Consider the following 22,432-nt stretch of genomic DNA (forward strand, 5'->3'; position numbering starts at 1 on the left):
TGTAGAGAGGATTTTCATTTTGCTGCTTCTGCAGATGAATGCTATGTGCTTTCATGTATTATTTTGTTTAATCAATTAATAATCCTGGAATGAAGATGTTATTATGACCATCATTCTACAGCTAAGGAGAGGGAGGCTCAGGGAAGTTAGGACGCTGGTCTAAATTCATACAACCTGTAAGTGACAGAGCTGCGATTTGAGTCTGCCTGGCTCCAAAGTCTAGACTCTGCCACTCTGCATCCTAAATGTCCTTGGGATGCAGTGGTTAAGGTAGGTATGGAGTAGTTCTTTAATGCTTAATGCTCTTTTTTTGGAAGGTGGTGGAGGACATAGACCTCCTTAAAATTTTTATGAAAATTGTAGACCTGTGGGTGGGCGGAGCGTCAGGGTACACCTTGACCCCACAGTTTTGCACTCAATTTCCAGCAGTCTAGGGGACTGTGGACACCATCTGTGGATTATGTAGGCCTACGGGAGTCCTGGGATCTCAGGTTAAGCTAATTAGGGTTTGGGGAGCTTCATTAAAAGTAAAAGATTCATGGAAATCCCCTGGCAGTCAGTGCTTGGGACTCAGAGCTTTCACAGCCAGGACGCAGGTTCATTCCCTGGTCGGGGAACTGGGATCCCGCGTGATGCATGGTGCGGCCAAAAAAAAAATCCATTAACAATTTTTAAAGAAAACGATTGAGTGATTGGAAGACCATTTCCAGAACTTTCTTTTTGGTTCTTTAGGAATAAAGAGCAGGGAAGGAGAAGGAGGATGGAGGGGAGATGAGAGAAGGGAAGAGGAAGCAGGATGGGTGGCATTAAGGAATTATCCAGCAAGCAGTAAAAGCAATTTGCACTGTGAATAATTAAGGTTGTTCAGCCCCTCCGGAGTTGGCTGAAGCACTGTTCACAAGCACTTCCTTCTTTCAGGTTAAAATTAATTGGAGTGGTGGTTTATTTATCTTTTCCCTCTGTAAACCAAATGACTCATCCTGATTTATAAACTTTCCACCTCTCCACTGTCTATTAAGGCCAGTGGGGGTGAGCGACTGATGATTTGATTGTACTCCCCAGGGCCAGTGTTTGTAGAACCCAGACGCAGGTGGCCGGGTCACTGACCGCTAGAGACTTCTCAGAGCCCGGAGTCTCTAGTTTCTTTGAAAAGGGAAAACAGGTGGCCGCATGAATGTGGTTGTCTTACATGTCTTCAGGCACACTTTTTTGCAGCAACTGGAATATATGGCTAAAAAGGGTAAGGAGGATTAGACCCAAGAGCTTGGGGATTTTTATATTTCAATACTAGATAGAGTTTCTCAAGCCCACTGGGAAGGATACTTAATACAACTCTGCTTCTTGTATTTAGAGAAGACGCCTGGAGAAGGTCCCCCCAATATTAGAGTGGCCCATGTAAACATGCACCACAACGATGCAGAATTCTTTTATGTGGCTTATCTCCTCTGCTAGGAGTTTGTAGTCTCCTGAGATTTCAGAAATAAATAAGACCAGGAAACACCTTTCAGCTCTGAGGAGGTAGAACACCCATCCCAGAGCCTGTTGGTCAGTCTTCTGAGACACTCCAGAGGAGACCTGCCTCTGCAGTGACCCTGAGAGGCCTCGGGGCACATGGCTGCTGCTGTGGCTCTAGATTCTGACCATGTGGGGTCGACTCTTTCCTCTAGCCCTGCCCAGTGGAATGACCTTGACAAGAAAGACTAGAGGTTAAAGCACAGCTTTGGCGGCCAACCGCCTGAGCTCACGTCCTTCCTCACCACTCACTGGCTTGACGAACTTGGTCTTAGCCTCCTCTCTGTGCCTCACTTTCCTCCTCTGTAATAGAAAGATAATAACATAAATCGTAACACAAATAAGTTTTTTTGTTTTTTTTTTTTTGCGGTACGCGGGCCTCTCACTGTTGTGACCTCTCCCGTTGCGGAGCACAGGCTCCGACGCGCAGGCTCAGCGGCCACGGCTCACGGGCCCAGCCGCTCCGCGGCATGTGGGATCTTCCTGGACCGGGGCACGAACCCGTGTCCCCTGCATCGGCAGGCGGACTCTCAACCACTGCGCCACCAGGGAAGCCCACAAATAAGTTTTGTATGAGGATTAATTGAATGAACATATGGAGGCACTTAGAACAGTGCCTTTCATGTTTAGAGGATTAGAACAGGGCTCTCAAGGAATTTTAGTTGTTGTTATTATTTAAAAAAAAATTTTTTTTTTTTAAATTTATTTATTTTTGGCTGCACCATGCAGCACGTGGGATCTTAGTTCCCTGACCAGGGATTGAACCCACGCCTCCTGCATTGGAAGTGTGGATGCTTAACCACTGGACTGACAGGGAAATCCTCCTTTTAGATATTATTATTATTATTTCGACTCTGAGTTTCAGGTTCTCCACTTGTAGAAAGGTGCTGATGATACTGGGGTAGTCTTGAGGATGATGAAATAATGCAGCCAGTGTGCTGAGAACAGTGCTGGACAGAGCATTCCTGCTCATCGGTGTTCGCAGCAGTGGTCATAACTCCAGTGACAAGAAACGCATCACTGGGTCTTGGCAGTTCCCACCTGGATTAAGACTTGAGGTTGCTGAGAAACCTTGTAGCAGGTCAGAGCCCTTAAAATGTTGATCTGCCCCCTGTCCTAGGCGGCTTCAGTCAGTGCCAACGCTTACAAGGCCTGGGCAGCATGTCTCTTGGCACCCAAGATGCCAGGTCTGCCAGGGTATAGGATTTACACATCTATCCACCACCCCTCAGTTTGGGCACAGTGAGCCTGAGTACCTGTGTCCTTTGTGTGTTAAGTTTCTAGTAATAGGGCTGGTAAAAAAAAAAAAAAAAGAAGCTCACTGATACTAGTGCTGTTGAAAAAAGTTCACTGGTAATAGTGCTTTGAAGAAATGAATGTATTAGGGTTCTTCTTAGAAGAGTGATTTTAAGATTATATTATGCTGATGGAAAGCAGAAAAAAAAAATCAGTGCTCCTCCCTAGGCCCTGTGCTCTAAAAGGGTAAAATTAATTTATGAAGCCTATCTGTGAAGCAAAGGCTCCAGCGCCATGGCTCCACTGCTAATTCTGGTGACAGCAGCGATGTAGAGGAATGATGGTCACTAGATGAAGAGACTCCGACAGGTGCTACAAGAGCAGAGGATGTGAAAGACTTGGGGATGGGTCTAAAAAGCAAAAACGCATTTAAAAAAAAAGGAAAAGGTCTCATAAGCATTGAAATCTGACCCACAGGAGAGCAAGGACCTTCCTGAGATCATGGGTATTTGTGGGCTGTCGGTGGGATTGGGCAAAGCTAATTGCCTCTGTCTCGTTGATGTGGTTGAACCACAAGGGTGGGGCCTAGCTCTGAAGGGCCTTCTTCCTTCTTCCCGGGTTAAGGAGAAAATGCCCATAGGAGTCAGGCTGGACGTAATACAATAAGAAGTGGTGGGGACTGGTGTCACCTGTCTACAGGGGACACCCACTCAACTGTAGTGAATTATTGCCCGGTAGGAACATGGAGCAAGTCTTTCAGATCTTCTTTTTATTCAAGTGATTCTGGAAATACAGTTGTTGGGTTTTTTTTTTTTTTAATGTAATACTTATGATTTTAAAAAACCATGTGGTTGGCCATTTGGCAACCTTTGACTGTAGAAGAAGACCAGGAAGCGGCTTTGTATGTGTAGGGCAGCCGTTGGTGTCAGCTGGGAACAGCGGGCTACACTCCTTCAACTTTGGCCACCACCCCCTCAGCTGTCAAAAGAGAAGGGCTCACAGCTTTTGGGGGACCTGATGGAGATAGTCTTATCCTCCAAGCTTCTCCATCCCATCACTGCCAGTGGTGGTCCTAGAATTCCATTCCAGGGCTTACACTTCCTCGTCCTTTTCTGGAAGGCATCCCTGCAGCCCTTCCATTAAAACATAATGGAAATTTCTATTATAAATAGGGTAGACAGGTACACTTTTAAAGTCTTTTAAAAATCTTTTGGTCTCATGATATTCCTGTCCGCCGAGGACCCAAGGGAGTTATGGGATGTTTATGTAGAGGTGGGCCCCACTTGAAAAGACAAAAAAAAAACCAAATTGAATTCAGAATGGAGGTTGGGAGTTGACTATTCTCAGCACAAAAGGATTTTTCTCATTATAAAAATTTCCATCCCAAGGTTCCATCACAGTGTTCTTGTTGAATTTACAATAGGATTTAGTTGATAAGTCAATTTGACCTACACATAATTTTTAGCAAAACATCTGCAGCATAAATTGAGGCGCACCTGCACTTCATACCACTTTTTTCTCACTTTGTTTTTCATTTTCCACTTTGGTCTGTCTGTGTCATCTTTAAGTGTCTCTGTGTTTTCATTCTTACAGTTTCTGGGGACTTCCAAACAAACCCACATATTAAATGTAGGAAGCCAGAAGCACTCTCCGTAATTGGATAAATGGATCATAATTCCTCTTCCTTTAATATGTACCAGTTGTTGGGAAGAGACGATCAAGGAAAAGGTGGGGGGATGAGATGATGGAGATTGATCTGACATCTACACCTCTATAGCCAATACTGAGAAAGTAGGGTTTATCAAAACAACTTCCACAACATAATGGAGGCCTCTGCTCTCAAGATTTTCACATTGAACTTTTCACTTATGATGTTGTGGCAGAGTGGAGGCTTAGAGACAGGGCTTAAAGTCCTGGCTTTTCTAGGTACTAGCAATGCAGACTTTCTGCAGCCCATTTTCTTGTCTGTAAAATGGGAGCATAATGTTTATCTTGAAGTGCAGCTGTTGAGGATTAGATGAATGATGTGTTCAAAGTCACCTACAAAGCCAGCGTTCAGTCTATAGCACTCATTTGATAAATGTTGGTTCTTTTTTTCTCATGAGTGAGTTCATGGTGAATGAATTCCCCCTCAGGAAGTAATTCCTGTTTAGAAGGCTTTTGGAGCTGATGCCTAGAACCGAAGAAAGCTACATATTTCATTAATATGGTACAGTTTTCTCCCATAGTTTAATAACATCTTTAAAATCAGGAAATGTCTTTATAACTGATGGCTTCTTAAGGCAATAATTAGCACATTTTTTCCTTCTTGGGGACACATAAAATAGTGGTCCATCTTCTATTGATGACAACTTAGATTCAGTGAAAATGAGTATTTATAGTTTTAAAGGTGAGGCTATAGTTATACTTTACACGTGTAACGTATAACTTCTTCTTCACCCCCTCCCCCTCCTCTTCCTCCTTCTTCCTCTTTTTCTTCTTCTTAACACTTTTATTGAGATATATCTCATATACTCTAAAATTTAACCATTTGAAATGGTTCAGTGGTTTTTAGTATATTCACAGACTTGTGCAACCATCACCACAATCTACTTCTAGGATATTTTCGACACCGCCAGAAGAAACTCTCTATCCATTATCACCCATTCCCAATCCCTGCCCCCAATTTTTCCAACTGTCGACAACCACTAATCTGCTTTCTGTCTCTATGGACTTGCCTATTCTGGACATGCCACATAAATAGAATCGTATAATACATGACCTTTTGTGACTGGCTCCTTTCACTTAGCATATTGTGTTAAGGTTCATCCATGTTGTGGCATGTTCATCCATGTTGTGGCATCCAAATAATATTCCATTGTGTTGCTATACCAAACTTTGTTTCACCACTTATCAGTTGGACATTTAGGATGATTCCACTTCTTGTCTATTATGAATAATGCTTCTATGAACATTGGTGTACAGGTTTTTGTGTGGATATATGTTTTTATTTCTCTTGAGTATATATCTATGAGTGGAATTATTGATCATAAAATGTCTTAGCTTGGGCTGCCATAACAAAATACCTTATACTGACTGCTTAAACAACAGAGAGATTTATTGATTACAGTTCCAGAGGCTGAGAAATGTAAGATCAGGATGCCAGCATAGTGAGAGGCCTCTTCTTGGCTTGCAGACAGCCACCTTCTTCCTGTGTCCTCACACGGCAGGGGAAGAGAGAGAGGGGGAGAGAACAAGCTCTCTGTATCTCTTCTTATAAGGACACCAATCCCATTTTGAGGGCCCCACCCGTATGACCTCATTCAAACCTAATTATCTCCCCATCTCCGAATACTGTCACGTTGGAGCTTAGGGCTTCAATATACGAATTTCAGGGAGACACAATTCAGTCCATAGCATATGCATCTCTATGCTTAACTTTTGGAGACCCTTTGGCTTCTTTCATTATCAGCTCTGTTCGGGCTCCAGTTTTTATAGTGACCCTTATGAGTTTACTATGAGTCACATACTCTGCAGCTCATAGGTGCTAACACCATGGTCATTCATTTATTTATTCAGCAGAAACTTAATTACCTGATCTGTGCTGGATACTCTAAATCAGCAAGCCAGTAAACATGATCAGGGACCATTTATAAACTGGTGGGGGGGGGGCAGGAAAAAAAAAAAAGCAAAAATAAAACAAAAAATATTTTAGAAAAATTTCTGCATTCATGCCCTGAAAATAAAAGAGGAGACCAGTCAAACAGAAGATCGCGGTGGCTTGACATAGTGGGATGGTAAAGTAGGGAGTTAAAGAGAAGAAAGACATTTTGGGCAAGACTCACTAATGGACGGATGTGGAGCAAAGGAAGAGGAGAAACAAAGGGTCCTTCCTCATGTTTGGCTTTAATAACAGGCGGTGCCGTTTACTGAGAAGGGGAGAGCTGCATTGGGAGTAAGCTGTTTGGGAAGAAAGCAGGGGTTTTGTCATGGATATGTTAAATTTGACAAATCTGTGAAACATGGAAGAAGGGATATCAAGTAGGAAGTTGGATACAAAAGTCTAGAACCGGGGAGACACTCTGTGTTGGAGTTATACCTTCAGGAAATAAAAAGATGATTTTGAACTCATGGGAATGGGTGGGATCATGCAGGGGAAAGAGGAGAAAGTGGCCCAGGGTGGAGAGAGGAAGGTCTCCAACATTTAGAGACTGGGCAAAGCAGGAGCAGCCTGGATGGGAAACTGAGAAAAGAACATGACCCAGGAGGGTGGGATGGTGGAAGTCAGGGGAAGAGAGTGTTCCAGGGAGGAGGAAGTGGTCCACTGCCAAATGCTGCTGAGACATCAGGGAGGACAAGGGTCCAGGGTCACCTGCAGAGTTTATAACACTGGTATCATTGGTGTCCTTGACAAGGGCAGACTTAGCAAGTGGTAGGGAGGGGGCCAGGGTGAGGTGGATGGAGGACCGAGCTCTTTTGGAAATTTGACCGTAAAGACATTGAGTCGAGAATCTGAGTGGGATGTGGGATCAAGGGAAGTTTTGTTTTATACAGTGGAAGATAGCTGAGCACGTGTATACTTTGATGCCAGTGTTCCAATCGTGAGGGAGAGATCAGCACAGACAGAACAAAGCTGAAAGAGCATCCGTGGAGGGTGTGGCCTTTTATAGGAGGAGGGGAACTTGCGCCACTGGGTGAGGTGGCAAAGAGGAGGGACTGGACGGCTGTGAGTGCGGGTGTGGGGGGCTGCTGGTAGGAGAGAGTGAAACTTGATCTGATTTCATGTATTATTTTTAATGACAGTATGAAGTGAGGCCATCAGCTGAGCATGGTGGTGCAGAAAAGGACATGGCAAGTTAGGGAGGAGAAGAGAAACTATGAAATAATGGGAAATTAGAAAGCAAACCAATTCAAGAAAAATAGCAGCTTGCTGGTTAATAATGAGGGTCAGTTTGCAGCGTAAGATCATGAGTTTAAAGTGAACCCAGTCACTTCAGTTGTGTGGTTTTTTTGTTTGTTTGTTTTTGCGGTACGCGGGCCTCTCACTGTTGTGGCCTCTCCCGCTGCGGAGCACAGGCTCCGGACGCGCAGGCTCAGCGGCCATGGCTCACGGGCCCAGCTGCTCCACGGCATGTGGGATCTTCCCGGACCGGGACACGAACCCGCGTCCCCTGCATCAGCAGGCGGACTCTCAATAACTGCGCCACCAGGGAAGCCCAGTTGTGTGGTTTTTATCCAGGAAATTTCAGCTACCCAGGACCCCATGGGGAACAGAGGAAGAGTTAAGACCATCGTGGGGAAGGACTTTTGTTAGGGATGCAGGGTGGCTCCAAAGGGATGGTGATAAGGCTGGATTGCGAAGAGGGGTGGGAGGTGAGGCAGGAGAAAAGGGCTGGCCAGGGGCTTGGGAGTTTGGAGGTTTCCCTGAGGTTGAAGAATGATGCCAGTGGGGACTCTTGAGCAGGTGAGCCCAAGAGGTAAGAGGTCATGGTTGAAGAATGGGTTGTTTGGGGTCATGGTTTCAGATGTGCCACAGGCGCTGTTGCTAGCCAGGTCCAGAGCATGTCCATGGAAGTGGATGGGTGGCATGCAGTACAGGGAAAGGTCACAGATATAAGCACAACAAGGAACCGAGAGGCCAGCCTTTCTGATGGTTCATCTGTGTCACAGTTATCAAGACGATGAGAGGAGGTGGCGGGCATGGGGAGAACCGTGAGCCAGGAGCTAGGTCCTTAGTCATACCCTCTAGACCCACTTGTAACTGTGTGTGATCAGGATACATTTTGCCACCCTGTTTCTTGTGCCTTGAATACAGCTTCGAATTTAAAATCGATGTACAGGAATCAAAGTTTCAGAAGTTCAAGGCCATCCCTTGCAGCTCCTGCTTTATGTTTTAAGGGTGGTTGTTGGGGTGACCTGTCCTTGGAGATGTGGTTGCTTCTGCCGTCACAAGTGCCTTCTTCAAGCCTCCTCTACTGCTGCCTTTGATCTGCACAGAACATAAACATCAAGGATTCGATTAAGGAGAGAAAGAGGAATAGAAAGTCTAAGCCCAGATGCTGAAAGGTACCTTTCAGGTCTCCAACCTCAGCTGCATTCCGCGCGTGTAGGACCAGAGCTGTTTTAGCTCTTTTGCAGTGTGCCCTGTGAATTAGACCACGTTGTTATTTACACATCGTAATTGGATCGTTGCACGTCATAACAATGGGATTTCAACAGTTATTGTTGTACGTTCTAATTATGTGATTACTCAGGCTTTCACCAATCATGTAATTAGATTTAATTACGCCAACTGCACAAATAAATGATAGTCAACTACAAATTACTTAAAATAAAATCCAGAATTGTGCCTACCTCGGCAGTTGCCCCCAAAACAAGGTAAGAAAACAAGTGAAGGAAGAAGGCTTATGAAACCGATTAGCAAGTGAAAGGAATGATGTGGTCTGGACAGATCTTTAAGGATCATGGCAGGGAATCACCTTGTCTAGAAGTTTCCTGTCATATTTTCCTCGAGCAGAGGAAATGGTGGTAAGAATTGAGGATGTCGAAGGCAAGAATATTGATACGCCTTTGCCGTGCCCCAGAGCAGATAGTTTTTATTTCTTTAATCAGGAAAAGGGGGAAGGGGAGAGAAGAAGAGGGAGCAAAGAGGAAGAGATTGATGAGAGAGAGAGAGAGGGAAGATTAACAAACTTGGCATTTAGTAATTAAAAACAGTACAGTACGATTTAGTGTGGAGCCCAGAATCACATAAATTTGAACAATTCAAGTTTATTATTGGAAACTTGCCTTTAGTCCTTACCTACCTCGCTCTGGCATTTTTGACTTTTTCTTTCCTTCACCCTTGGTTTTGTTCCCCAAACTCCTTCTGAGGTTGTTATTTGAAGTTAGAACTTTAGGGCCAGGAGCCTGGCATGGTCTTTTCAAGACGAAATGTGTGAGACCAAAAATTAATAGGAGAGACACCCATTATTTGAAATACGGAATACAGAATAAATGTAGCACTCATGATCATTTTTCATTTGCATTGTCTCTAGTTGTTGGATAGTTTTGGACTGGGGTGCTGAGATCAACTTGAAAACTGGGTGCTGTATCACAGGGGACCAGTTTGTTTTTGTTTTCTTTCCTGTGGAGGCATCTCAGAGTAGTGGCCATGTCTGAAAGTAAGTTTTCTCTGGCTCGAGTCTCAGAGCCAGAACGGAGAATAGTGGTAAATGTCACAGTGTTCCCAGCTTCTCCTGTGCCCGAGAGAAGGGCTCCCCTGGTGCTTCTAGAGAGGAGAGGCAGAGAGCTTTCTGTGGAGGTGGGAGCTGCACCCATCTGGGAGGATGGGCCCGCCACCTTTGTGCTCCAACAAAGAGATATAATTGGTAGGTGCCATTTAAGCACATTTATACTTAGGGAAAATTACCCTCTGGGCTTGGCCGAGTCCTGCATAACCACTGAGCACCAGCCTTGCTCAGCATCTGCTCCAGGACCTTACAGCGGTTGACAGGATGAGGATTACTTCAAAAGTACCCATAATAGCTGGTGCGTGTACTTGACACCGCTATAAAAATAAGTCTCGATGCTGTTGAGGGTCAGATTGGGGGATCAGTGTACTGGGTTAGCTCTCCCCTGTGCATTAAAAATGAACAAACTTGGGCTTCCCTGGTGGCGCAGTGGTTGAGAGTCCGCCTGCCGATGCAGGGGACAGGGTTCGTGCCCCGGTCCGGGAAGATCCCACATGCTGCGGAGTGGCTGGGCCCGTGAGCCATGGCCACTGAGCCTGCGCGTCCGGAGTCTGTGCTCCGTAACGGGAGAGGCCACAACAGTGAGAGGCCCACGTACCGCAAAAAAAAAAAAAAAAAAGAACAGACTGCATAGCTACAATAGCACAAATGAGGGAAAAAAAGTGCATTTAGATCTAAAACAAAGGCATATTAACGCATTCTCTTCTCCTGTGGGTTCTTCTGTGGAAGCCCCCATATGGACAATGGAAGCTAAGGGACCTTAATCTAGACATATTCATCTGTCCCTTGGTTTCTCCATAATCCTGGAATTGTGTTTCACTTTCTGTGTGGCTATGATGGGCATTCATTCCTACATGGAGGTTAATGCCTGTTAAGTTCAAGCCACAGCTATGGAAGGTGGCACCCAGGAAAGGGCTGTACAGTTGTGTTGGAAAGTTCAACAAGTGTGGAACTGGAACTAAGAGAGAGGAGTTGGGCTGGAACTTTGGGGCCCAAATATCTCTTTCCCCATCTCTCCAAATCCACCCGATCCAATAAAGTAAAGCAGATGGTAATCAGCCGGTCTGCAACAGTGCGCCATTCCACTCTCCACTTCTCAGAAACTTAGTGTGACGTGGAGGGTGTGCTGATATTAAGCAGCCAAAGCTCTTTTCTAAATGAGAGTAGAAGCACCCAGGGGCAGGGCAGAAGTAAAGACGCAGAGGTGGAGAATGGACTTGAGGACATGGGGAGGGGGAGGGTTAGCTGGGACGAAGTGAGAGAGTGGCATGGACATATATACGCTACCAAACGTAAAATCGATAGCTAGTGGGAAGCAGCCGCATAGCACAGGGAGATCAGCTCGGTGCTTTGTGACCACCTAGAGGGATGGATTAAGGAGGGTGGGAGGGAGACGCAAGAGGGAGGAGATATGGGGATATATGTATATTATGGCTGATTCACTTTGTTTTAAAGCAGAAACTAACACGCCATTGTAGAGCAATTATACTCCAATAAAGATGTTAAAAAAAAAAAAAGAAGCATAAGCAGTTTGCACAAGTCAACTTGCTGAGCCGTTATAATCTGCATTCCAGATTCTCAGCCCTGTGCTAGCCGCTCCTGGTTTGTTCTTCTAAACAGAAATGCCATTGCAAAGATTCAAGTGCGCTGTGCTGATGGGTAAAGGCATGAGCAGGAGCTAGCTTCAGAGTCTTACAGAGGCACTTCCCTACCTAAGCATCTCTGGTATGCATGCAATTCTGGCGATAACACGCTCAAGGAAAGACATTCTACAAAGCGCATCTCATAAGCGCAGGAAGCACCACACAAACTGAACAGGTATCAGCAAAGAAGGGAGGGGAAGGACCCCGCATGGCCACATGGCCAGTCACCAGGAAGCAGCCATTTCTACAGCCAATATTTATCGCATGGTCATGAGGTCAGGCGATGGCTTAGCTAGCTATCATTAAGGGATTCTGACTTTAGTTCCGATTTCCTCTCTCTAGGACTGTAAGCAGTTTCTGTATTTATTGAGAACTTACTGTGTGCAGCGATTACTATTTTACTCAGTAGCACCACTGTGATGTTCTCCATTTGATTGATGAAGAAAGGGAGCCTCACCAAGTTTAAATTACTTGCCTGAGGTCACATGGTTACTAATTGGGACCAGAATTGGAGCCCCTGGTCTGAATCCAGAGTTCTTTTTCTTCACTCCAAAATGATACATCCTGTTATATGCCAATATCTGTGGAACCCTGGGTAATTCATCATTGTAAGCACATTTTAAGTGTGGGAGATTGGCATGGGTGGGTTCACATTTATTTAGGGGCACTCTTTTATTAATGTACATAATAAGAAGAGCTTTGCATTAATAGGCTGTCAGTTTCTTCTTCACATAACCTAGGAAGGCAATTGACAAGGAAATGTTCTGTTTTGCCTTCAAGTGAGATTGGAAGTATGTTATTAAGTGTAAATCAAAAATTAGGTGTCAAACATCTTTCCAGGTGCATATATTATAGACTATTCAATTATCAAGGGACTCCTTATGTTGGAATAAGAGAGATGAAAATCCCTTGATGTGGGTACACAAGTCATATATACATAGGAAGTGAGGTGGGAGCAATCTCATGCTAATAATCGTGGTTTGACAAGGGAAGCACCATTATTAACCAGAGACTTAATCTTAGTGAGGTTGAGATACGACTTCAGTCCTCTCTCCCTCCTTCTTCCCTACCTCCTGCCTCCCTCCTATTTCCCTCTCTCCTCTCCCTCCTTATTCCCTCCCTTCCCTCCCCGCCGCCGCTCCCATTCCCTCCCTCCCTCCCTTCCTTCTTTCCCTTCCTTCCTTTGGATCTCCATTTATTTGTTTATTCATTCGGCAAAGTTTATTGAGTCCTACCACGTACTGTGTTCCAGGCACTAGTTTAGGCTCTGGTGAAGCAATGAATAAGACAAGTTTTCTGCTTTCATGGAGCTTGCATTCCAGTGGCAGTGGACAAAAATGTGGGGATTTGGAGGACCAGAAAAAAGATTATTGTGGTTGGATCTTAGTGGGCAAGAGAGATAGTGATGTATGGAGAAGGAAACTTATGGCAGAAACAGAGGATTTCCAATGTGCAACGAGACCTACTCAAGACAGATGGAAGCTTGGCTCCTGGCTTCACATTTTTTTTTAACATCATCAACAGGAAATGAGCTAATGAGCCCTTACTAGGTGCCAGGGACTATCTAAGCGCCTGTTAGATTTTAACTCATTTAAACTTCACAACTCCACTCAGTGGATTTTAAAACATCTCTACCAAGTTGAAAAACAATGAATTCAATGTCAAATGAATAATTCTAAAAAATCCTTTTATGGAATTAACAGTGAGTTAGGACACAATGACATTACGGTTTTTGTTTTGGGGTTTTTTTTTTTTTTTCAGTTTTTAACAGTGGTGATGCTGTTCTAATGGCCTTAGCACTCATACATACTTTTTTAAAAATTAATTAATCAATTAGTAATTAATTTTTGGCTGTGTTGGGTCTTTGTTGCTGTGTGTGGGCTCTCTCTAGTTGCGGTGAGCTGGGGCTACTCCTTGTTGTGGTGTGCGGGCTTCTCATTGTCGTGGCTTCTCGTTGCGGAGCATGGGCTCTAGGCACGTGGGCTTCAGTAGTTGTGGCATGTGGGCTAAGTAGTTCTGGCTTGTGGGCTCTAGAACTCAGGCTCAGTAGTTGTGGCATACGGGCTTAGTTGCTCCGTGGCATGTGGAATCTTCCTGGGCCAGGGCTTGAACCCCTGTCCCTTGCATTGGCAGGCAGATTCTTAACCACTGTGCCACCAGGGAAGCCCCATACATACTTTTTTTTTTTTTGCGGTACGCGGGCCTCTCACTGCTATGGCCTCTCCCGTTGCGGAGCACAGGCTTCGGACGCGCAGGCTCAGCGGCCATGGCTCACGGGCCCAGCCGCTCCGCGGCATGTGGGATCTTCCCGGACCGGGGCACGAACCCGCGTCCCCCGCATCGGCAGGCGGACTCTCAACAACTGCGCCACCAGGTTTTTTTATATACATACTTTTTTAAATGCAGAAAAGTATTTTATATTTAATGGGATTATTTTAAGCTTTAAATTAAACTAGTGTTCTTCCTATTTATCGTGAAACTGGCTTATTTGCAGATTGGTCCACTGAATGGATCCATTTGTTTTGTTTGCTCTGTTCACACTATGATATCATGCTGTTCATAGTTTCGTCTGAGCTGAAGTGGTGTTTTGATTCATAGAATTTTGTTGCTGCTCACGATAAATGAATATCATTACATCTCTGCTTCTCTGCTGTTAGCTCACACATAACTACAGATTGTCTTTAGAATTGCTTACCCAGAGCACCGTGTTTTAGAAGCTAGTGACGACTTTAAACTTTTTTACAATTTCATACAATTTTAGAAAATCATCCTGATTTTTAAAAATCCATTTACTATTTAGGGAGAGAGATGGCTAGAAGGAGCTGTCCATCAAAATATATGCTGATTTGAGAGGACAAATTAAAGGGAAAGTCAAAGTTAAATGATTTAAATGCTTGATTCAGAGACCATCTTTAAGGGAACCTTCACCACATGTGCGGTCTGGAGTGATAGCTGTGATAGGACTGATCTTCATCTAAGACTGCATTAAATGTTGTTGTATTTTTCGGAGGTTAGAATGCATTATCTTCAGCATTATTTGAATAGTAGAGCATGTTCCATATCCAGTAAGACTAGTCTGTTTGCAGGCACACCTTTTGGGTTCAAATCCTCATCTGAACTCACCCCCTGTGCTTTTATGGGGATCCTTAATTTGTCTCTTCTTACTTCAACACTTGATTCTTTGGATTGGGTTCCTGGAGCAGTGGTTAAGCAAGTGTGACCTGTGTTGATATCTCTGGATTTTCAGTTTATGCTGCTAGTATGCTTAATGTCAAGTTTGGATCAACCTTCCTGATCTAGAGCACAAAAAATAGATATCATCTGAAGATAATAGAGAAGAATGAATTGAGACTCCAGTCATCTCTATGTATTATTTCCATCCTGGCCTCCCCGTGATAGAAGATAATCCTCATCTAACGAGAAAAATACAGATCCATTAGTTTGAGAGAAATGAGGTTTAATTTAGTTTTAGGCATTTCATTTTGTTATACCTAGTGACACAGAGAAATCAAATGCCCCAGTGGAGAACCTGGTACCATAGGATTTAGAATCTCCTGTAACCCTCTCAGGGCTTTGGCTTTTCACAGCTAGTGGGTCAGTTGGCTTCAATGAGTGGTGAATCTTGCTATCTCCAAGACCATTCCCATTCTAAGGCTTAGAATCTTCTCCTTCCCACATCTTAGGGGAGATAAACTGTAACTCTCCTGGAACAGAGGAGGAGTCCATAAATTAATCTTTTGAGGACACTGCATCTACTAGGCATTGTAGTAACATCATGGCTGATGTAGTAATTGTCATACTATTTAAGTTCTCAATCCATACAGGATCCTGGGGCCATTTAAAGTCAAGTGAGAAGTTGGGATTTCTCTAGTAGGCTTGGCACTCATCTTGGTGCTATTGGATTGTGATCAGTTTTCTCCAGATCCTTCCATTTCCTCGCTCTATCCTTTTATGTTTCTCCTCTTCCTTAAACATTTGTTGAGGGTCTACTACTTGGGCACTGTGCTAGCAGGAACACAGATGTGAAAAAATAACCCCTCAGCCCCCACTTAGGGAGCTCACCATCTATAGCAGAGAAGGGAGGATATGAGCAAACAAAAAAATGACCACTGAGTGAGTTACGAGTGCCACAGTGGAAGCACCCATGAAGAAAGGGAAAACCCAGAAAAGGGCTCAGTTCCCTCTAGGCGAGGGAGTTTAAAGTTTAAAGGGAGGCCTCCTGTAGGAATAAGTAAAAGTTTGCAGGTGAATAGCATGGGTGTGAAACAGAAGGGTCAGTTCAGCAGCCCATTCTTTCTTAGCTGGTGTTCATTCTTACAGATGCCGGATAGTTCTATAAGTCTTCTGTTTTCCATTGGTTAACAAATTCCTAAAAATACATATATTGCAGTTAGGATAGGACCCTTCGTAGTGGGAGCTTCTGGCTCCTCAGGGAATGGTTTGAATAACTCATTTGTTTCCAGTTGGAGCTGTCCTGGTTGTTTGTCCTTTAAACAACTAGGGGAAGATGGAAGTTCCAGACCCCTTATGAGCCCAAGCCACCTGCAGGTTATAACAGCGTTAGGTTAACAGCAAGGCCACATCTTCTATTTCAGGGAGGATTGAATTGGCTTTTCCTAGACATTCATTTGTGAGGCTTCAGTTCCGGGAGATTTTATTCCTTGCACATTTCTCCATTTTTCTTTTGTTTTAAGGGAAGCTTCTCAGAAAGATAAGACAGTTGAAATGTTTCTTGTAAAGTCATTGGCATTCTAAGGATCTATCTTAACTGCCATATTTGGGCCTTGACTTCCAACAGAATTGCCTAGGAGAGGCATCATTTTAGTAGGTAGAGTGGATAGGTACCCTTGGGTGTTTGGGGGGATGCTGCAAAGACCTCTATACTCCAAAATATCTCTCCTTCTAACTTGCAATTTACCTGAAATTCTACAATGATGAATTCATTCTTAAAGGCTTTTGGGTTGCTTTTTAAAATCTAAATATCTTTTCATATCATCTTGTACCTTAATTAAGCAGGTCTCGGTTATTGGCTCCTTAGTATGGGAAGCACTGAGCTCCAGGAAGGGAAAAGGAGAGGCTGAAAAAACAAGCAAAAGGATAGCTTAGTCCAGGACCAGCCTTAAGTGGGGGAGGTCATTATAACATCAGCAGCATTACTCAACATAACTCATTACTTGACATCTGCTCACCTGAGGAGATTCCTGTGGGTTAATTCTAGGAGTTTCCTTATCACATTAACTGTGTATATTTTTTGACAGTTGATTCTGTCTTGAGAGATGGTCTATGAATATTTGCATAGTAGATAAATGACATCTCTGCCTTAGCTGGTGCTCCTCTAAGAAAGGGAGGAGGATAGCTAATATTGATTGGGATTGCTAGTCTCTCTTGTACCTCTTATGTATCTTTTGGAATTAAACACATTACTACCCAGATAGCAGGGGCCAAAGAAATGCTTTTTAACGAAATCATTTTGTGTGTGTGTGTATGTGTATATATATATATATATATACACACACACACACACACACACACACATATATATATATATATTTTTTTTTTTTTTTGCGGTACGCAGGCCTCTCACTGTTGTGGCCTCTCCCGTTGCAGAGCACAGGCTCCGGACGCTCAGGCTCAGCGGCTATGGCTCAAGGGCCCAGCCGCTCCGCGGCACGTGGGGTCCTCCCGGACTGGGGCACGAACTCGTGTCCCCTGCATTGGCAGGCGGACTCTCAACCACTGCGCCACCAGGGAAGCCCTGTATATATTTTTTGAGCCTCCTATCACCACAAATAGAATACTAGCCTGACACCTGGCTAAGGTAAAATGAAGCAGGCAAATAACTGATTATTTTGTCATTATAACTTGGTCTGGAAATAGTTTCAAGAAGTTGCAAAACAGTACAGAGTTTCTGTGCACCTTTCCTTCACTGAGAGTACTGTATATTACACAGCTGTAGTATGTTGTTAAAACCAGAAAACTGACATAGGCACAATATTCTTAACTCACATACTGACCTTTTTTGTGTTTCTGCCAGCTGTTAGAAGCACTTTTTTTTTTCCTGTATAGTTTGAGGACCTTTTATCGCATGTTTTTATATTTTTAACCTCCCCAGTTAGAATACAGAACTCTTCCATCAGCACGAAGAAATTCCCTTGTGGGAAACTAAATTTTAAAAAAAGATCAATAAATTGAAAAACATACACCAACATTTTTATAAGGTCACATTAGTGAATTTTGAAATTAGTACTAATTAAATTAGTACTAATGGTACTAATTTTAAAATGACAGATCGAGGTTTGAAAGCCACTAAAAACTATTGTAATTCAATTGACTACTTGTGAATACAGTATATGTGGGTTTTTTTTAAAAATCACTTTTTCAACTCTCCAAATAAAAGCATCTTCGAACCGTAGTCACTTCTGTTGATCAAGATGGAAGCTTGCTGTCTACTGAAAAGTTTTTCTTACCGTGTCATGTTCACCTGAAACCACAGGTGGATGGGTACATATGGATGTACACACAGTTATCACTGCTTCTTGGCAGTAGCACAGGTTGGCCAGGAGCAGGTGAAGCAGACCTACTTGCTGAGTTTCTGGGGAAGACATTTCAGAACATGGGCAGGAGCTCTTAGCTCTTGCGATTTTCCAGTTGGTTTCCATCCGATAAGTACCAGGAGGGTAACCTGGGGAAGGTGATGAGGCCCTAATGCTCTACTTCGTATTGTGTAGAAGAGTTAGGGCTAACACCTTCTCTGCTCATTTTCCAAAGAACTTGGTTAGCAATGCCACCAAACCCTCACACTCCACTGCCTCTTAAATGCCTGGCAAATCCTGTGTACACTGAGGCTGCTACGAGCATGACAAACTGTTTTTCCTTCACAGAGTCCTGTTTTTTATGGGTTTAGATATCCTCAGATCCCAGAGGGTTGCCTAAGAATATGAATTCTGGGAGGCGTAGCTTTCTTTTGGTTTGAGTCAAGACAGCAAGAGGGAAGATACCACTTTCGATAGTATATACTTTCACTTGAAAAAAGGGAAAACGTACCAAGTTATGTTTGATGCTCACTTAACTTTCAAGGAGAAGGGTCGTGGGGACCCTGTACCCTCAGCTAATGAAGCAGAAACAGTAATGTTTTGTTTATATGCTGTTGTGACCATATGATCATGCTTGTCTGGTGGATTTTCATTTGTTCCAAATCCATTCTCATTTGGAGTTTCCGTGAAGCTAGGACAAGCGTACAAATGCTGACATGGGGAAAATGAACCCTCTGCCCTCAGACATGTGAAGAAGAAAACATGATAAACTAAACTCATAGTAGGAACACAGACTTATCACACTCTCTTGAAATGAGACCATGCCTTCCCAGATGATCCTGACCATTTCCTTGAGTGTCTGCTAAACAGCACAGTAAAAGTCGCTTTAAAGAATATCAGTCTGTTTCCCTAAAACTAGCAGAGTGCAGGTCGCAGAAGAAGAATCCCGGAGAAATTTGTTGAATGAATGTATGGACTGTTATCTTTTCGTTCAAAACTATAGAGTGTTTTTGAAAACATTCAACTTAAACTTTCAGGTTTTTAATCAATAAAAGGGAATAAATTGTGGTCAAGTGGAAAGAGCTGCATCTTGAGGTGTGAGAAAGGGGGTGCTGGGAGGAATCTACTGGTGTCCATCCACCTATTCCAGGGGTCCTGGCGGATGTCCAGCTCTCCCTGAGTACGTAAGCTTGAGAGCATGCCCTGCTCATTCACATGGGGCCTGAATCCCCTCTCATGGCTGTAATCACACGTGCAGGAAAAGTGAAGGCTGAGCTCCAGAACATTTTAAGAGGAATACTATCTCTGGTCAGCACCAGGAGGGAGAAATCCACCATCCTCTGAGATATGTTCAATGTGTCAGGGATCACAAGAGGCAAAGGGGGAGGATAAAAGAAAACAGATGTTATGTAGAGTAGGCTATTCCCAGGAAAGCAGTCCTCAGGTATGGCCTGTGGCCTTGGTATCAGAGGGGGGTGTGATGGGCCCCTGCTGAATCAGTAGTATTTTTATTTCTTTAAAAAGAACTTTAAACTCCTATTATTATTTTTGCTGTTCAATTGATTTTGATAAAAACACTTTTGGGAAATCTCACCTGTAATTAAGTTTCCATGAAATGGTCAAGGTATATGGGGTGAACTCACTTCTGACCTGCCATGCATGCTAAGATGATGAAAAGATGACTCCCCTTGGGAGTGGGTTTAAATTCAGAGTCATGGGTGGCTTTTGGGGTCATAGTAGCATAGAGTTACCTATCCCTTCACCACCCTGAGCTTTCATGACTGTTGGGATCCTTCAATGCCATGTTATGCCTTGGGAGTCACCATGAGCTCTGTAACCAACGTGTTAAGGATGTTGGCGCTTAACTGTCTGTATTTATCTGACCAGCTCAGCTCTGCTTCTGTAACGAACCATAACCCAGGAAATCATGGTGTGTATCTTCATGTAACTGATGCATTGCTTCTCCTGAATTTTCAAAACATCAATGTTAAAGAGCCTAACGAGGTTATCTGTTGACACAATATACGTTATAACAAGACCTGCATATGAAAGGATGGCCAGGGAAACCATCTGGTCAGAGTAACGACCAGTTCTATCCTCCCCTTCCCTCCTCTGCCTCTCCCCTCCTCATCCCCAAAGCTGCCTCTTCTCGTGCGTAATGCCAGTGCTCTGTACAGTGTTCTGTTTAGAGTGGTTTGAACATTTTTCTGCCCGTGTCCTTCATTGCTGAAGTAACTCCCCTCTCTCATGTCGACTCTTACCCAGGAGCCGCACTGCAGACTCTCTGATGTAGGTCTTTTCTGCATGGCAGCTAAGGCCAAGCTGTGATTTTCATTGCATGATGCAACGTCACCCTTTCGGTTGTCGCCTCCAGGTTAACCAGATCCTTTCCCTGCACTGCCCATGCATGTTGCGTTCTTCCCCCCGGGCCCGGACCTGAATGTAGTGAGTGCCGGGTGCATGCATGCGGCGAGCATTCTAATACAGTGAAGTTCTGGGATTTAAGGTTCTCTTTGCATATCTTTGAGGGCCCCCAGTTTGCTGTGATACCACAAAGGCCTCTCAGTCCCTTGAAAAATCTAGCTTAGAACCTTGGGAAAGAGAGATGAAGCTTCTGTTTTTAGGGATGTGCTGAGCAAAGGCTAACAATGAGGAATTTAGAAGTGAGGGTCAGGTTTCCAAGTAACAACTTACCTACAGTCCTTTAGATGCCCAGCTCTGCGTGGGTGGGCCCAAAGTGACCAGAGTTACAGTACCTTATCACATCTTTCTGAACATTATTACCTTGTTTGCTTTTGCTTAGATCCAATAATTTAGATCTAATCTTTTGCTTAGATCTAATTGTATATACTTAAAAAAAAAAAACTTCTCTTAAGCTAACTGTCCTGGGGAATACAATCATGGACCTTTCTCTTAAATTATTGTGTAAACAGGAATGCCACTAATACAGCTTTAAAAGACATGCAATGGTTGTACTAAAAAGGAATATCGTGTTCGTTGAAGCATGTTGGCACTGTATTTACATTATTAATTTATAACTGTGATCATTTTCTCTCTTTGAAATATATTTTTGCCTTAGGACTTATGGCTTTCTTTAAAAATGTTCTTTTTTCTTTTTTTTAACATGTTTTTGTCTCCTCGTTTTTACTCTCCTTTATTCTCGGAATGAACTTTTATATAGCATACTTGTCAGGATCTGTTTTCTTACTGGAATTTTTTTGTTATTTCATATAAATAGAAACATTTTAGATGTACGTTGGCTGTAAATTGAGAAAGATGACAGGTGGGCATTAGCAAGCTCTGATAATCCTAGGGTATGAACGAGGGTTCCTAGAGATTCCTGGTGGTACTAGCTTGCCAGCACCCATTAGATTAAAACTATGCACTAAGCAGTGATAATGACACAAAATTGAAGGCTTTGTATCCTGTCTTTATTTTTCCCTCATGAATTGTGATTTCTGCATATCTGGGGGATTTAGCTGATTGAAGCTCTTGCCACACCTTTTTCCCCTCTATTCTGTTAAACATGTCCTACTCGCCCTATAGAAATAGGCTTTACTTAGAATTTCATAACATGCCCTTTTGGTAGCCAGCATAAAGGTCCTTTGAATGGAAGCATTTCCCTTTCTGAAAGGAGCTTAGATGGAATTATTGTGCAGACCTGTGCAGAGCAGGTGATGCTGACCGGCAGGTTGAAATGCTCTCACTTGCCCAAGCTTTCATCTGGGAGTTTGCTAAATGAAACAACTGATCCTTCATGTGAGGGTCTTCAGCAGAGACCCATTCCTCTTTCTCTGAAAAACACAGTGCTTCTGGATAAAATGAAAGGATTTCTGAAACCCAACATAGAGTGAGGTAAGTGGATCCATTTATAGAGACAAAGGAGAAAATGATAAGGAATCAGATTTCTAGGGGCTTCCCAAATCCCTCCCACAGATGGTTTTACAGTGATAGGGAAAACAACTCTGGAGAAAGTCAAAAATACGGCAGTAGAATTAAAAAGAGGACCTGCAGAAGGAAGGAAGGAAAAAGAAACTTCACCCATTGAACATGTAATTCATGATATTCCTCTCTAAATTTGGATCCAAAAGTCAAGTGGACACCATTGATATGGTAGAAAGAGCTCTTCTTTTCTGAGGCATGAGCAGAACTATTTTGATAAATAAGTGATTTCCAATGTTAACTGGAAGCAAGCAGGAAAGAAAAAAATGAAGGAAAAGAAATGTCCCAAGAGATAAGAAGTTGTTTTCATGAAGTAGTTAAGAAGGGTATTAAAAAAGTGTATACTTGAAGATAT

General features: G+C 43.4%; 1 protein-coding gene across 25 annotated transcripts in view; it reads left to right on the plus strand.

Moving 5' to 3' along the window:
- Positions 1-22,432, plus strand: part of KCNMA1 (potassium calcium-activated channel subfamily M alpha 1) — a 741,810-nt gene that overhangs the window by 396,434 nt on the left and 322,944 nt on the right. For 13 of the 25 annotated variants that reach the window (XM_060286620.1, XM_060286605.1, XM_060286606.1 and 10 more), the window contains exon 4: positions 20,401-20,424. The exons of the other annotated variants lie outside the window; for them this stretch is intronic. In XM_060286620.1, the coding sequence (XP_060142603.1) occupies positions 20,401-20,424 (24 nt within the window). The remainder of the gene's footprint in view (positions 1-20,400; positions 20,425-22,432) is intronic. 25 annotated transcript variants of the gene reach the window in all.

This window comes from Globicephala melas, chromosome 16, assembly GCF_963455315.2.
Source record: "Globicephala melas chromosome 16, mGloMel1.2, whole genome shotgun sequence".
NCBI lineage: Eukaryota > Metazoa > Chordata > Mammalia > Artiodactyla > Delphinidae > Globicephala > Globicephala melas.